The following is a 15,019-nucleotide window of genomic DNA, read 5'->3' on the forward strand; positions in this document are numbered from 1 at the left end:
GATGTATGACGCAGTGATACGGTATGTAAACTATGCCATGTGGAAAAGCACGGATTTACCTAGCTTGTAAAGGAATCGATGTTTACGATCTCAGTACGGTAACGATTGTTTCCGATTAGATTTGCTTTCCAAAATCTTTGCCACGAGTTTACAAAATTCGGATACAAGGACAACAAGCGACCGCACCCAGCTGCGCATTTTTGACCTCCTGTTTGTTATTCCGCGTGCGGTACACATATGGCTTTGTTTGCTATAGATGAGTCGTTTTAGATAAGATTCTCTTCCTTTTTCATTAGTTTTTTAATTGGGGAAGCGAATATTTTTGCAATAGCTCGGTTTGTTTGTTAATTATTTATACAGCGATTAATCTCGAGATGCTTGTGCTACAAGAACAGATAATTATTATTAATATATTCGCATATGAGAAAGGAGTTTCACAAATGAACGATACTGTGGTGTCGTAAAATATGACTCTTTATTCAATTAACTACACGCGAAAAATCTTTTCCGCTTAAAATTCATATTTCTTTCAGATACTTTTAATAAAAAATTGTTTTCTTCGCGTTTCAACACGACTACGTTTTCGTTATGCAATGCTCCTTCGATTGCTTTTATTTTTGACGCTCGGCTGATAACGTCATAAAACACTCGAGGAATTTTATTCTTGTCGGCTATATCATATAAAGCGGAAGCTCCAGGCCAGTCGCGACTTCCTGTTCCGTTAGTTATCGCAATACCGCGCCCACAAGAGCAGGCCGGTGCATTTTAGTAACTTCCGGCTCGCGAAAAATCGACCGATCAGCTTCGTTAAAATCGACAAGTGCACCATCGGCTGCCACCGTGGCACTTGACGGCTTGAAATAGACACGAAGCGAGTCACGATTATCCGAATTAATCGCACGTTACACGAGTTTCGGGATGCTATTTTCCTGTCGCGAAATTCCATTTCATTTTTCAATTAAAAAAAATTCCTAAGTAGAAACACGCGACTTAAGATTATTCCAGGACAAAAGATTCTAAAGTGAAACTTTTTACGAGCGTTAAATTGGAACAAATTTCCCTTCATTACAGTTTCGTGCGATTTGTTCACGAAACTCATAGATTCTCAGCTAAATGAAACTTACGGTAATTTTACTTCACTTAAGTATCAGTTTAAAATAAATTCCTCGTTGAACATGAAGCGAAGAAAATTATAGAATTTGCTGAACGAATTCGAAGAAAAAGTTGCCTGGTGTAAAACGAGGTTTCGCTAGAAATGTACTGGCGGCTATTCGATTTCCGCCAAAAGGTTTCGCCGGAAAACCGTCAGCCAGGTGAACGAACTCGAGTACACGACACAAAATTAGTCCAACCACGTTCTGACCGAATTCGAGCCACACAGGCTTCGAAACGTGCTCGTAGTCTCGTGACTCAAAATTATTTATAGTGCATATTTAAAGGAAATTGGCACGTGCATTCTTCGAGCAGCAACGGCGATATACACATTGTTATGTAGTCGAATGTTATAGCGATTCCAATGATATCCCACGATCGTGCGAATATCCCGCGCTCCGAATAGTATTCTTTGCGTTCGAGAAATACGAGCACTCGGGCAACCAGAATTTTCTAACGAGTTGAAACTTCTGTCGAGCCGGCTCCAGCCTACACAACTTATCTTCCTTAGTTTAGATGTCCAATCTAACATTATTCCATTTTTCAAGGTATTATATTGAAATATTAAAATGTCTTCGTGTTTTCTACCTTTTAAGTATTGTTATATCATACAGGTCGTTAGGAAGTAACGATTAAATATTTGACATTGAATTTTAAAGGACACTGACGATGGAAAGAAAATAATAAAACTTCGAGCTTCTTTAGTTTTAAAATGGTAAATAGGACGTATTAGTTAAAGAGAGTAAAATATTTCTAATGCAGTAAATTAGATAATCCCAACTATTTTCTTTGCAAATATCTCTTTGTAAATATCCAAGAGACTAAAATATGCTAATAAAGATAACTTTATGTGGACGAAGAGAATTAGAAAACGTGTTTGAGAGGCATTTCGAGTTAATAGCTACGACGGTCGCAATTAACCAAGAGATCATAGAGCAATACATTCATCGTTCGATTAATCGTCTCAAGAAACAATGGAACAATATGCAAAGTCTCTTCCTGTATCTATTCTTCCTGTGCTCGAGGTTATATAATGACTTGACGATTCCACGCGGTGGAAAGGAATAAAACCGAACCTTCTCGTATCGATGTAAAATATCGCGGAACGTACGTCAAAGATAATTTTAATCATTAGTAATATGCATGAAACGCGTGCAAAGTGTATTTTCCCTGCTTAGAATGTTTATCTTATATGGAGAACCCGTATACGATGAAATCACTAGCCAAACGCGGTTATCCTTGGCTACATCGTGATATATTAACATATGCCAATGGAAAATAAAGGTTATTATAAGAAGAAGTAGCGAGTAAGAGTCAACGAAGAGACAGTTAATCGTTCGTACAAAATCAATTAAAGTTTCATTGAACCCCGGAGGTCCGATAAAAGAAGCCTTTCTGCGCGAGTTCGCTTCTTTGATCCGTATAGCGAGACGAGGATAAACAAACCGATTAAAGGAACTCGACCAAATACGTTTAATCGTATTGTGTATCGCACAATAAAAAAGGACACAGGGGTCCTATAATCCTTGGTAATTGATCTCCTATAGAAGATAGATTTTAGCCATTAGGGAACTAAAATATTTCCAATTTTTATAAATATATTCCAACATTATTATATTATTGCATTTGTTTAAAATAGTTACATACACAAATGCACATACTTCCTCTAAGTAAAAAGCATCGAACTAAGCAATGCTAAAATTTTATGAACTGTTCCAATTACACTGAACTTCTTATCAAAGAATTCCACTAAATCTTTCGTCGACTTTCTGCAAGTTGCTCAGACAATATCCGAATTCACGTCGGGAAGAGCACAGGAGAGGAAGAGAGACGGGACGCAAAAACTTGTGTATGTGTGGGTTGTGTACGAACGGAAATATTTTATCTTATTGCAGGGTCTGAGCGGTGATTTGGGCGCGCGAGAAGTTCTCATTGGCGAATTGCGAGAGGCTGCCGAACCTCTGCGGGAGGGTTGCGCTGCAGAGGTCCGCGAGAAGGTCGAAGCAGCGGTAAATGAGGCCGTACAAGCCTGGGAGGACACCAGGGCCGAATTAGATGCCCTTTGCACCAAGTATCAGCACGCGTGTAGATTGTGGCAGCAGTACAAAGACTCGAGCGCCGCTGTTAAGGCCTGGGTGGACACGCAGATGGACAACGTCGCCAACCTGCCACCTGAAGAGGCCGTCAAACACATCAAGGTACGCGCGAACGTCTCTTTATTTACGAAATTTGCACAGCTGGCTAGTTAGTTTATTGGTCGATTGGTCGGTTCACGCGTCATTGGCACATGCCTCCACTCTTTTGAATTTTATGATACTTTGGATTTTATCTGAAAGGAGAGGAAACACGAGATACAGCGTTATCGTGAAAATGAAAAATTGAAGCGTGAAGAGATTAGGAGAGAAAGAAAGAGAGTAACTGAAAGTGGAAAGTTTCTGTAAATCTATATTTAGCGTGCGAGTCATCGAATTTGGAATCGTAATTGGCTCAAAGTGTCAGATACCACCGAAATTTTCTATAGCCTTTGTTGCCATTTCTAAACTGGGGATTCTATTGTCTTTCGAACGATTCAGAGAGTAAACTGTTTTTATCTCTGTGACTCATCGGTGAGCATCGGCTAATGAATTTTGCCGGTAACGCAAGTAACCACGAGGGATCAACTGGCAAGGTAAATGTGATAAAGCTAGCCGTATATATCGTAATGTTAGATTAGACTGTTAGACGAATACGAATGTAAAAAAAAAAAAAAAAACAGCCGAGCAAATGTTTGGACGTCTTCGAACGTCTTCGAACGTCTTTATGGTTTTTTTTTTCGTTTGAACGTTAGCAAACTAAACGGTAGAATCCTCAGTTTGCTTTCGTATATTATTACTTTAAAGGCTTGACAATTTATGCTGGCAGTGGCCATTAACGTTATCGCGTCATATATCGATGACATAATATTTATCAGCAAAACACGGTAACATTTGTACACACTGTCGAACAAGACAAACTATCTGTTGGGTCTAGATAAGCCGAAAATGTTGTATCTGCTAAAATTCGTTAACCTATCTTCACCCATCGACATTGCGCTTCATAATTTTTTTCTGTTATCCTTCCTTTCGCTTATTATTCTGTTTTCCTTCGAATGATTAATAATTATTCTGACCGCACTTTAGCTACAAAAAAACGTCTATTAATTATTTACATTACTGTACCCAACCGAGTATTTATAGGTATCCGTTAGATACAAAAGTCAATACCGAACCTGGTATCTACTCTCGCTAAACACAAGATCAATAACCAAGCAATCATCTCGTCCATTTAAAATCATAAAAAAGCATTTTCCCGCCACCGACAAAGTCGATGTCTGCCTCTTAGTACCGTGAAACCGGTGAACCATGACTCTACTCCTGCATCACTCATGAAAAAAAAAAAGTCTCAGTTCAGACAAAGCGATAGTGCGAGCAGAACGTCATCGTCCCTTGAATGGGAGCCTCGGGGTAGTGTCATCGTCCCCACCACGCCTAGTGCGGCACAACGGACGTAGAAGGCACGATTCACCCTACGCAAGTGCGCCGAAACGTGGCTGCGAGGGTAGGTCGTTGAAATACGGGGCAACAGAGTCTCTCCCCACTCGAGTCTCAGGGTATGCGCATCGATCCCCGAAGAAGCGAGGACGCCAGTCTGGTCCAGAGCGTCGAGACGCTTGTTTCTTCACACATCTATTCTATAATCGTCGACGTGTCTCTGTGTGTGTGTGTTCACTATCCGTCTCGTTTCTCCGTGTATTATTATCGTTTCTTCGAGAGACCGACCGATAAGCGTACATCGCTCGTAAACACGTTTCGCAAGCATAGCAATTCGCGCGATTATGCGCGTACCATCGACGGTGGCCAAGAACTGTGTCCAGTTTCCGGCTAATCGAAAATTCGAACCGCATACCCGATGTCGCGACGACACGTGCCCGATTTGCTCCTTCTACCGTCGGCTTGTCCGTCCGCGGGTGGATTGTGCGTGACGTGCTGTGAAAAATAGGAACGATGAACAGTGACCTAAATTAAGAAGCATGTGCACACCCGAGGAGATAAAGGTACGATCGAATTGGGATTCTGCGATATCAAACGTGCCCGGCTACGCTGAAGGACGGTTCTGCTCTCTTATAAATCTGTGCGGTTTATCGATTTTTTTACGTCTTGCCGTGTTTAGAGAATTTATATGGTGATACAGGTGGTTTTATTAATTAAATTTTACACGATCGTTTTAGTTATTCTTATGTGATTAAAATTTACGTGATTTTTCGGCAATTTATACGTTTGCTATCATCGTTCTTACAGCGTTGGTTTCTACTGCATACTTGAATTTATACGTAGATTTTAGTTGTTTTTATTTGATTAGAATTTACACGATGATAGACGAAGATGATGTATTGTATTCGTTACATGAATTATATATATATAGATATGTTGTTTCAGCGTGATTCAATTATAGTATACAATCTATATCGACATCGATATATGACGTTCGTGGTTCGAGGCGTGGGATAATTTTGTGTTGGAACTGTGTAATCCGGCGCACGTGTGATGCAACGAACTGGAATAGAATTTCTGCGGAGTCTTCGTGCATGACACTGTGCGCTAATCTAGTAAATTGTAGTTTGCATTCGACGTCCCTACTACTGTGACTATTCCTTATCAAAAGATGCAGTTGTGTGGCTGTCATCGAGCGATCGTGTACCGGTATTCTTACGTTTTTGATCTAGAAAAGGATATCGAAGAATCGCGAATGATACGGAAATAAAAAAATGCTTTCATAATCTTGGGAAGGTAACACGCGAAACTGAATGCGCGTTTCGTTAACTTAAAATGCACGTAGGAAAAAATAAACTGAATGCAGACTGGAAACTCGATCGAAACGCATCTACTATTTCGCGCATTTGTCATTGCAAGTCGATTTTTCTCCTTTTATTTCTCCACAATATCTTTCTTTTCTCTTATTCTCGTTTATTAATTCGAATCATTCATTCCTGAGCGCCCCATTCACGTATTCTCGTTCACACATGTCTGCGTGTTCATGGCTGCCATGAATTTCAAAAAGCATTCGCTCGCAGCCTGCTATCTCCGGTTTCGTTTCTCAAACAATAACACGCGTTTATTTCTAGCATACAGACAACTCCCCTATCTTTGACGCGTATTTAACAGGTTTCTGGAATCCTGCTGCGACCACGAAACTATCATAACAGCTCGATACTGAAACACTTTAATCACCATGTTTGCAATTAGCGCTATCACGTCCCGACAAATTTAGATAAAACCAGTACGGAAGTGTCGTTTTCTTTACACCATTTCCTTCACCGTGCCGGTAAAAAAATATAAAAAAGATCATTTGTAACTCGAACGAGAGCATCGAACACTCAGAGCCGTTCCACTGAAACTGAAATGCATCTGTCAAATGTACGTATAACTCTAGATGGATCACGTGTCGTTTCATTGTGATACGTGATGCTTAAAAAATATCATACGTACATCGATAAGTTTGCGAGATATCTTGTTTATAGGATTGCATCAACGACATTGTTTTATGAGACATTTCGTACGTGAATGTAAAAGGATTCGTAATGATAAATGTAGAATATTTGAAAAACACCATTTTTTTCTTTTATACTTGCTTTACATGAAATGACATTTGACTGTGAATATTAAACGCGAGATGTTTCTTCTATAACGTTACACAAATCACATTACACCGTGTGGTATCTCGTCCAAGGATGCGTAGGGATTAGAAACTTCCTCAAGCGTAGAATGTCACCACACTCTTAAAAACACGTACAAACTTCCTTCATTTTCCTTTTATATAATACATTTTACATGTTCAAACACGCGAGATATCTTGATAATAACGTCGAATAAGCAACGGTACTCTGTTGTCTACGGTTAAAGAGAGGTTGATCGTCTCTGAGGAGAGAAAACCTTAACTTCGATTTAAAAATTGTCGATGGAAACTAAATATCAACCTAAGAGTACTATTCACTTTTTGACAGATTTGCGAGGAAACGATGGCGGAACACAAGGAGAGGCTGGCGGAGCTTCAAGGGCTGGTGGCGCAGATCGCATCGAACGTCGGTCTGGACGCGAGTGGACCGTTGAACTGCGAAGTGGAGGCACTCGGACAGCGTCTGGATGACATCCGTGAAACTCTGTCGTGTCTAGCGGATGCGGCAGACGCCCGTGCCCTCAACCAGGAGCTCACACGTGGCGATTTATGCCAGACGAAAAATTTCCTGGACTCGGTCCAACAGGCAAGTTGTTACGTAATCCTTTCGTGAAGCATTTATTTTTTTCCCGATATACTTCCTGCTTTAACTAAACGTTTTCTATCTTCTCCTTTTTTTTACTCGTTTCATCCTTTGCTTCCTAGTTTCATGGCAGACTGCGAGGTAAATCTCACTTTGATTGCATAACGCGATCGATAGAGCGTAACGAGTGTTTTATTTTTATAATATGGCGATATCGGGAGGACCTTTCAAGCTCCTTTTTGCATAGAAAACGCTTTCAATCGGATCGTGCATTAGTCGTAAATATAAATATCGCGTAATTTATTATTGGCAGAGATGAAGGTATTAAATATCGGAGGTCTATGAATAGAGAAATTGTAATAGCCAGGAAATCGAGAATCCGAATAAGGAGTTAACTCATCCTACTCTATTAACGAGTTTGATATATTTCGAATCAAATATTTAATTAATTTTCAGTTAAACGATTATTTACTTATTCGCTTATTCGATTGTGAACTAAACGTGGAAATGATCTTAGTGAAAAGTTATAAGAAAAATCGATGGACTCTTATTACACGAACTTGAAATATATCGAACGCTTTCTCTTCCATCAAGTTCGAATAGACGAAGTTATACATTACAATGTAGCTTAAGCTTAGCTGCTGCGTGAGTGTAAATGATCTAACGATGACATGTTAAAGCTCTATTACCTCTCTGAATAATTCATGAAGTATTAGACGCTTTGAATTTATCTTTCGCTTCAAACGCGTTTGCAAGACAAATGAAAAGTTATGGTTCAAATGATAAATCTGGATTAAACCGTGAAGTTCCTTTTATGCGATTATCACTTTTGGGAATTTGGTCGGTATCCGAGATTTGTAAATATTTTGGACCCGTGGTATAGTTATCGGTGGAAAACGTCTTGACACGTGCGCTTAACATCGTACGGTGAGCGAGTACGTGTTTATTTAAATTAGCGCCAGACGCTGCTAGGGACATAACTACTCTTCCTCAACGGAGGTCATTGTTCGATACAACGTTAGAATTCGAACAGAAATCGAATTGGCCGGAATCTTATTGGAGCACGAGTATAAACACTTTCAACTTCCAGGCTTTTTCTTTTTTTTTTCCTTCCTAAGTACGTTGGTTATAGGTTTGTAAGACATTTTACTGTAGTTTCCGATCAAATCTTTAAAACCAAATCAATGTTTCAAATCTTCAAGACGATGAAAAATTTGTAAGTTTAAAAAATCCGTCGGCATTTGAAATTTAAAAAGTCTGTAAGTCTGTTTCCAACTGTGACAGTTAAGGTTTCAAATTCATAAAATTCGTAAAAATTTGAAATTTAAAGTCGAAACGGAAGATTGAATTATGCCGAAACGATAGACTTGACATAACGAATAACAGTTAATTTGGGATCAATGGATCGCGCAGAAAGTGAATCAGCGCATCGCGGCGCGCCGTCTGAATTCCACAGGGGCGCGTTTCTGAGAAGCGAGGTTTCTAAAGTAGTAAGCTTCGTACTCGTTGAAGAACAGCATATGCTCTTCTTATTCTGGCCTTCGGAGATTCATATGCAAGTACAAGATACCGCGGCTCGAACGTACAAGCGAAACCTTATAAATTCCACTTTCTTCCATGCGTAGTAAAACTATTTATCTCGTGGTAACCAGTAGAGAAAATGATAAATATCGATTTTTTCCTTCGCTTAATCCTCCGACGTAACATTTTACGGCAATCTAACCGTCGATGTTTCAAGTGGCTCGAAAATACACTCGAGCACACTGGTTACAAAATATATTGCTGATGGCTATTTTTATTATCGTACAAGGCTAACCTAATAGATAGAGGAAGCGAGTTCTCGAACGAACCTTGGCCGATTCTGCTGTGTCTCGAGTAATTTGAATTCGCTTGGAATTTTTTGAAAGGAACCCACGAATCGCAACTGCGGCTGCCTGTCAAGGTGATTCCTCTGGCTGCGTCAATGGAGTATATCGTTGTATACGCGTCCGTCAGTTTCCGGCGTGCTATCGGGTGCTTGGCACAGGCCTCGATCATTATACCTCGCACGCGCGTTTATATTTTAATCGCGGTAGTTCCGAAACACTTTGTTGTGTCAAGGCCGAAGGGCTTGAGCCCGGGGTGGCAATTACATCAGTCACGAAATCCGCAACAGCTGAATCCGGACGTGCACCCTCTCGACGCGAAACTTTTGCCCCTAACGTACAAGGAGTATGCGACTTCGATTGTGTTTCCGATCGAATTTCACTGTGGATAGTTTATACTGATTCTTCGTTTGTCGGTGGAAATTCCCAAGGACAGGAGGAAATAGAGCCGGAAAAGCGGTATCGGAAAATAGCAAGCAACGAAGCGAAGCGCACTTGAGATAGGAAGGGAGAACGTCTCATACCGGGAAGACTCCTTTTTTAATCAGTTTCGCTTAGATTTACGGAATTTCATGTATTCAAGGCAGATTTACTTTTTCTTCCGCTAATTATCTTTTGTTTCAAATAAATGGATAGCTTTAAGTGGAAGAGGAGTAACAACCCTCGTTATTTTTTTAAATATGTCAGATTTAGTCGCCTTTTCTGTACGTTAGGTACCTTTTTTTTCTAAAGTAAATCGATCGTTTTAAGTATCCGAATAAAGGTTAAAGTTATTGTTTATTGCTTTTTAGCAAATACATGGTTGTAGAGAAACTAAATATTAGGAAGTTTTAGCTTCTGCTACGTTAGTTATTCTTTGTCTAAGATAAATCAATTATTTGGTATTCAAAGAAAAGATTCTTTATCCAAAATAAATCTCTTATTTGAAATGACCACGTGTTTAACAAGATTTATTATTTTTTTGCAGAGCCTCACCTCGGTGAGCCAAGGCGAGTCGAAGGAACAGTTGAAGCTCCTTCGTAACCATCTTCTCGCGCTCACGTGCACGGAACCACAGCTACAGTCGATCAAAGAACGCACTCTGGAGGTATCGACGCAGGAACTATCCGTAGTCGAGGTACTGCAACGATGGCAGAACGTCTTCAGAGAAACCTTCCAACAGTATCACCGTTTATCGGCTCATCTAGTCAAAACGCAGGATGGTGCGACTGCCCTGAAACTCTGGCAGGAGTATCTGTCCGACGTGCAAGATTTCCTATCTAACGACGTGTCCGGTGACTACAACGGTTTATCGAAACACAGAAACCTGTGCGAGGTGCATCGAAATCTCCTGACCGACCAACAGAATCTCATTCTCACCGTTCGATCGGAAGAGGGCAGTAACTTATCGACAACGGAACAATTCAACATCCTGACGAATTTGCACAATGAAACGTTGGCTGCGATTATGGAAAGACACGCGGCGGTGCGTGACAGATTGGCCGCGTGGGACAGGTACAAATCGGACCAAACTAAATTGCTGTCCTGGCTAAAGGAAATAGAAAGAGAACGAAGCCAGTTACACCTTCGATTCATCCAGTTACAAAGGCTAAACGAAATTCTTCAGAGGATACAGGCACTGCTGGATAAAATAGAGCAAGGCAAATCTCAATTGGAGTCTCTGCAAGAGCAACAAGAAACTTTGCTCGTGAACTGTGACCAGACACTAGCCATGTCTATTCGAATGGAACTTGCAGCTCACGCTCAAAGGATCGCCAATCTTAGTTCTAGTCTCGAAATCTGGAGAGACTACATACCGAGGATACAAAAATTGTATGCAGAATACGAAGAACAGGCGAAGCACATCACGACAACGTTTTATGAAATTGGTCAAACACTCAGTGCAGCGTTCCACGCGAGGCCTGCCAGTTTGTCAAATACCAAGCAGCAACTGGAATCTATTCAACAACTGCAAAACAGACTAGCTGGCATGACCACGGATTTAGAGTCGCTGTGTGTGATCACAGAACAGCTGAGGGAGTGTCTGAGCCCCATCGATATGAAATCGTTGAATCAACAACAGGCGCTTCTTCGGTTGCAGCACGGAGACCTCGAACACCAGACCGCGTTGCTTATTTGTAGGTTGGACGAGCGTTGCGATCTTTACGATCGTTGGAAGGATAGATCGGCCAGGTTACTTACGTGGATAGACGAGACTGAGATCAGAATTCAAGACTGTGACACAATGGCGCCGAACGAACCTCAGGAGACCCTGAAGAGACTGGAGTGTGATCTGCAAGCGGATATCGCGTTGAAACAGCTAGAACGTTTGTGGATACAGAACACTGGCCAGGATCTGATAGAGGTAGCCGAGGAAGAGGAAAGCGAAAGGCTACAGCGAACTCTAGACGAAGTGAACGAGAGATGGGAACGGTTGCTGGCTATGGGAAAATCTAGAGCCAGCAAATTGGTCGATTTGATGAGAACTATGGATACGTTGGAGAAGAGGATAAGCGAGTTAAGGAGCTGGTTGGCCAGCGTGGAGTCTCAATTATCGGAGACGTTCGTGATCGAGGAGATCACTCAGAACTGCATCGACAAGAAGCTCGACGATCACGAACATCTTCAGAAGACTATCGAAGCAGAAAGCGGAAACATCGGCGAAGTGTTGAATCTCTGCGAAATTCTGTTGAGCGATTGCGACGCCTGGAAGACTTCCTTCAACACGGACGCGATAAAGAACGGAATGGAAGGTTTGGAGCGTAGGTGGACAGCGACCTGCGTGAAATCTGCAGAGAGGAAAGGGAAGATCATTCTCGCATGGAAAATTCTTCAAGAACTGGAGAAGATCAGGGCGGAACACGGGGGCTGGCTCGAAGAAATCGACGTGGCCCTTTCAGAATTGGAGAACAACCTGGATGAAGTTTCCAAGGAAGAATCGAAGAAAGCCATTGAGAAAACCAGAGGCATCTTCGATGATATAGAGGCGCACGAATCGGTGATCAAGATAATCGAACAAAACTTTAGTCGTTTAGCTAGGACAGGTCTGGAACCAGATAATCTAAAGTCGCTTATCAGCGAGACTAGACGGCTTATCGATAAGTGGCAAACGTTGAAACCTCGAACGAACGCTATTCTACTGGCGCTTCAACAGGGACAGAAGAATTATCGAGATTTCATCACGGTACACGGCGCGGCGGTCGTCGGATTAACACAAGTCGACGTTCGACTGACCACGACGCAACATTTAGCTACGTTTGAGCAAAAATCCTCGACACGTCGAAGACTACAACAGTTGAACGAGATCGAGGAGGAGCTTCGTACGCAGAACCTCACATTGCAGAAAGCGGATGAGTTGGCGTTGAAGGTTATGCAAGAATGTCATCCGAATGACGTGGCGACTATCCAAGAGCTGGTGGACGAGTATCAGGTGCTATGGAAAGATATAAAGGATAGAGTAGCTTCGTTGAGAGCGGAAATCGAGGGACAGGAGAAGTTGGAGGTTGACGAAGCTGTGCAGGTGGAGACGTTGAAATTCGAACAGGACACTGCTGTTCAAGTGGACACTTTGCCGAGGATAGTGAGGATGACGTCTAGCGATGCCTATCTGATAGAATTGGAAGCTGCTCTGATTGAGTGCAACGATGCGCTGGATACGCTGGAAATAGCAATTACGCCGGATCCTGTCGCTGGACCTGGATTAAACACAGCTGCTAAGAATATCGTAAGTTTGGATATTATTCGAGTGCTCTAATAGATAGAATAATAAATATCTATTGATATTCAATGAGTAATTTATAACAAAGTGTTTCAAATGGAACACTTCATTGTGATGTTTAGCGAAGAATCTATTGATTATTGGCAAATGTGAAATTATTGCCATTTAAAGAATACAAGATGACTTCAGTTTCTTGTGTAACAAAAATTCCAAAAGCTTTTTTACGCTGATAGATGCTTAATATTAATAAATTTCGTTTGAAATATTTTTTGATCAACTGTTAGAACCAGAATCTAAACATCATGGCAATTGATTCATGCTATGCCTATATAATTGTTGAAATATCACGTTTGAAATATCTTTTATTTAACAGAGTAAACTAATTGGAAGCTGTCAATCGTCGATCGAATTGGTTCGTCACTTGCACGGGTTGCTCATTGAGGATGGAAAATTAAACGCGCAGGTTGCCAAGGCGAACGAAGTAGCGGCGTTGACGAACAGATACGAAAATCTGTTAATCCTGGCGAGAACGCGAGAACAACAAATCAGAGAACTCAGGTAGGATCGTTTACTCTAACACGTATAATTAACTACCTAATTACCGTTACTATAACAGACATTGTCATTAGACGTTATTGTACCTGTTTCAACAAAACCAATTGAATGTTAAACCAGAAATTTTTCGCGCGCAGGTCACCTAACTCTGACGTTTACACCTTTCCCTGTGATCAGTGAGTGTTCCCATTTCGCACTAACAGTTTCTCATTAACGTTCTGTTAACGATCTCCGTTCATTCCATACCTGTTTTTCTCGTAGTAAACTCTGAACATTAGCATGCCAAAATAGTTCGCTTTCCAAAAATTTCGTCTAATTATAAAAAAAATGTAAATATAGATATGACAGCAAAAGATATGAAATTTTGTATATTACAGCGATAATGGTAGATTAACGTGTCCCTTGTGTTCGCGCCGTAACTGGGCTCAATTGGAGAACGATCTCTGGAGATTAGAAAAATGGCTGGAATTCGCAGAAGGCACGCAAAGCGAACAACATTCGCCACCAAGCAACATAGAACAATTGGAGGATGTCATACAAGATCACAGAGAATTTGTACTCGATTTGGACAGTCATAAGAGTATTCTAGTCAGTCTGAACACAGTCGGCGCTCATTTAGCCGATCACACGGAGGAACTGTGTCGAGCGATGCAACTCAGAGACAGATTAACCGTCGCAAACACGAGATGGGAGAAGGTGTGCAACGTGACTGCACATTGGGAGGAACAACTGCAAGTTGCGTTGATGTCGAACCAGCAATTCCATCGTATTATAGAGGAACTGCTTACCTGGTTGGAGAAAACGGAAGATAGTATACGAGCCAGCGAACCGGTCGACTTGACCGAGTCGACGGAAATTATGACCGCCAAGTACAATAAATTCAGGTATGTTTTAAGAATGTTAGATTCCAATGCCCGTAAAAGATTACATAAGTGTAAGATGGTACATATATAGTAAATGAATACTTTCACTTAGAACGAATGGTTCCTTTCATTTTTTGAATTTTCTTTCCTTCGTATTATGACTTATTATCTTTATTTGCAATTGTTCCAGCATCTACTAAATTAATCAAACAACAAAACAAATATTTCGTATTTTTCAATAATTACAAACTGTTGCAAACTATCAACGTTTATATCGGAATAATTAGAGTTGTAACTATTTCGCGTATTCCATCCGAGAAGAGACTGCAGTTAAAATAAAATCTTTTTCTTTTCAGAGAACTGAGGAGCGATCTGGAGCGGTGCGAACCCCGAGTTCTGTCGCTTCAAGAGTCGGCTAATCAATTACTAGACGAGAAAGGTGAAACCAGAGCACGCCTACAGGAATTGCGACTCAGATTGCAGTCCCTTCGCCGACTGACTGGTATATACGCCTTGAAATTAGGGGCAGCTTTGGGAATGGACCCACGAGATATTGGACTCGCAGCCACAACTTCTTCTCTCGCTTCCCTCTCTCACGATGTAAGCTTCGTCT

At 41.1% G+C, this 15,019-nt stretch overlaps 1 protein-coding gene across 11 annotated transcripts in view; it reads left to right on the top strand.

Moving 5' to 3' along the window:
- LOC117210805 (nesprin-1) overlaps window positions 1–15,019 on the top strand; it is a 112,153-nt gene that overhangs the window by 94,309 nt on the left and 2,825 nt on the right. For 10 of the 11 annotated variants that reach the window (XM_033454162.1, XM_033454153.1, XM_033454161.1 and 7 more), the window contains 7 exons: window positions 3,048–3,350; window positions 7,172–7,429; window positions 10,259–12,994; window positions 13,362–13,546; window positions 13,681–13,719; window positions 13,921–14,427; window positions 14,763–15,006. In XM_033454162.1, the coding sequence (XP_033310053.1) occupies window positions 3,048–3,350; window positions 7,172–7,429; window positions 10,259–12,994; window positions 13,362–13,546; window positions 13,681–13,719; window positions 13,921–14,427; window positions 14,763–15,006 (4,272 nt within the window). The remainder of the gene's footprint in view (window positions 1–3,047; window positions 3,351–7,171; window positions 7,430–10,258; window positions 12,995–13,361; window positions 13,547–13,680; window positions 13,720–13,920; window positions 14,428–14,762; window positions 15,007–15,019) is intronic. The other variant, XM_033454158.1, reaches the window with a different exon arrangement.

This window comes from Bombus bifarius, unplaced genomic scaffold (genome assembly GCF_011952205.1).
Source record: "Bombus bifarius isolate JDL3187 unplaced genomic scaffold, Bbif_JDL3187 scf7180000008213, whole genome shotgun sequence".
In the NCBI taxonomy this organism is placed as follows: Eukaryota; Metazoa; Arthropoda; class Insecta; order Hymenoptera; family Apidae; genus Bombus; species Bombus bifarius.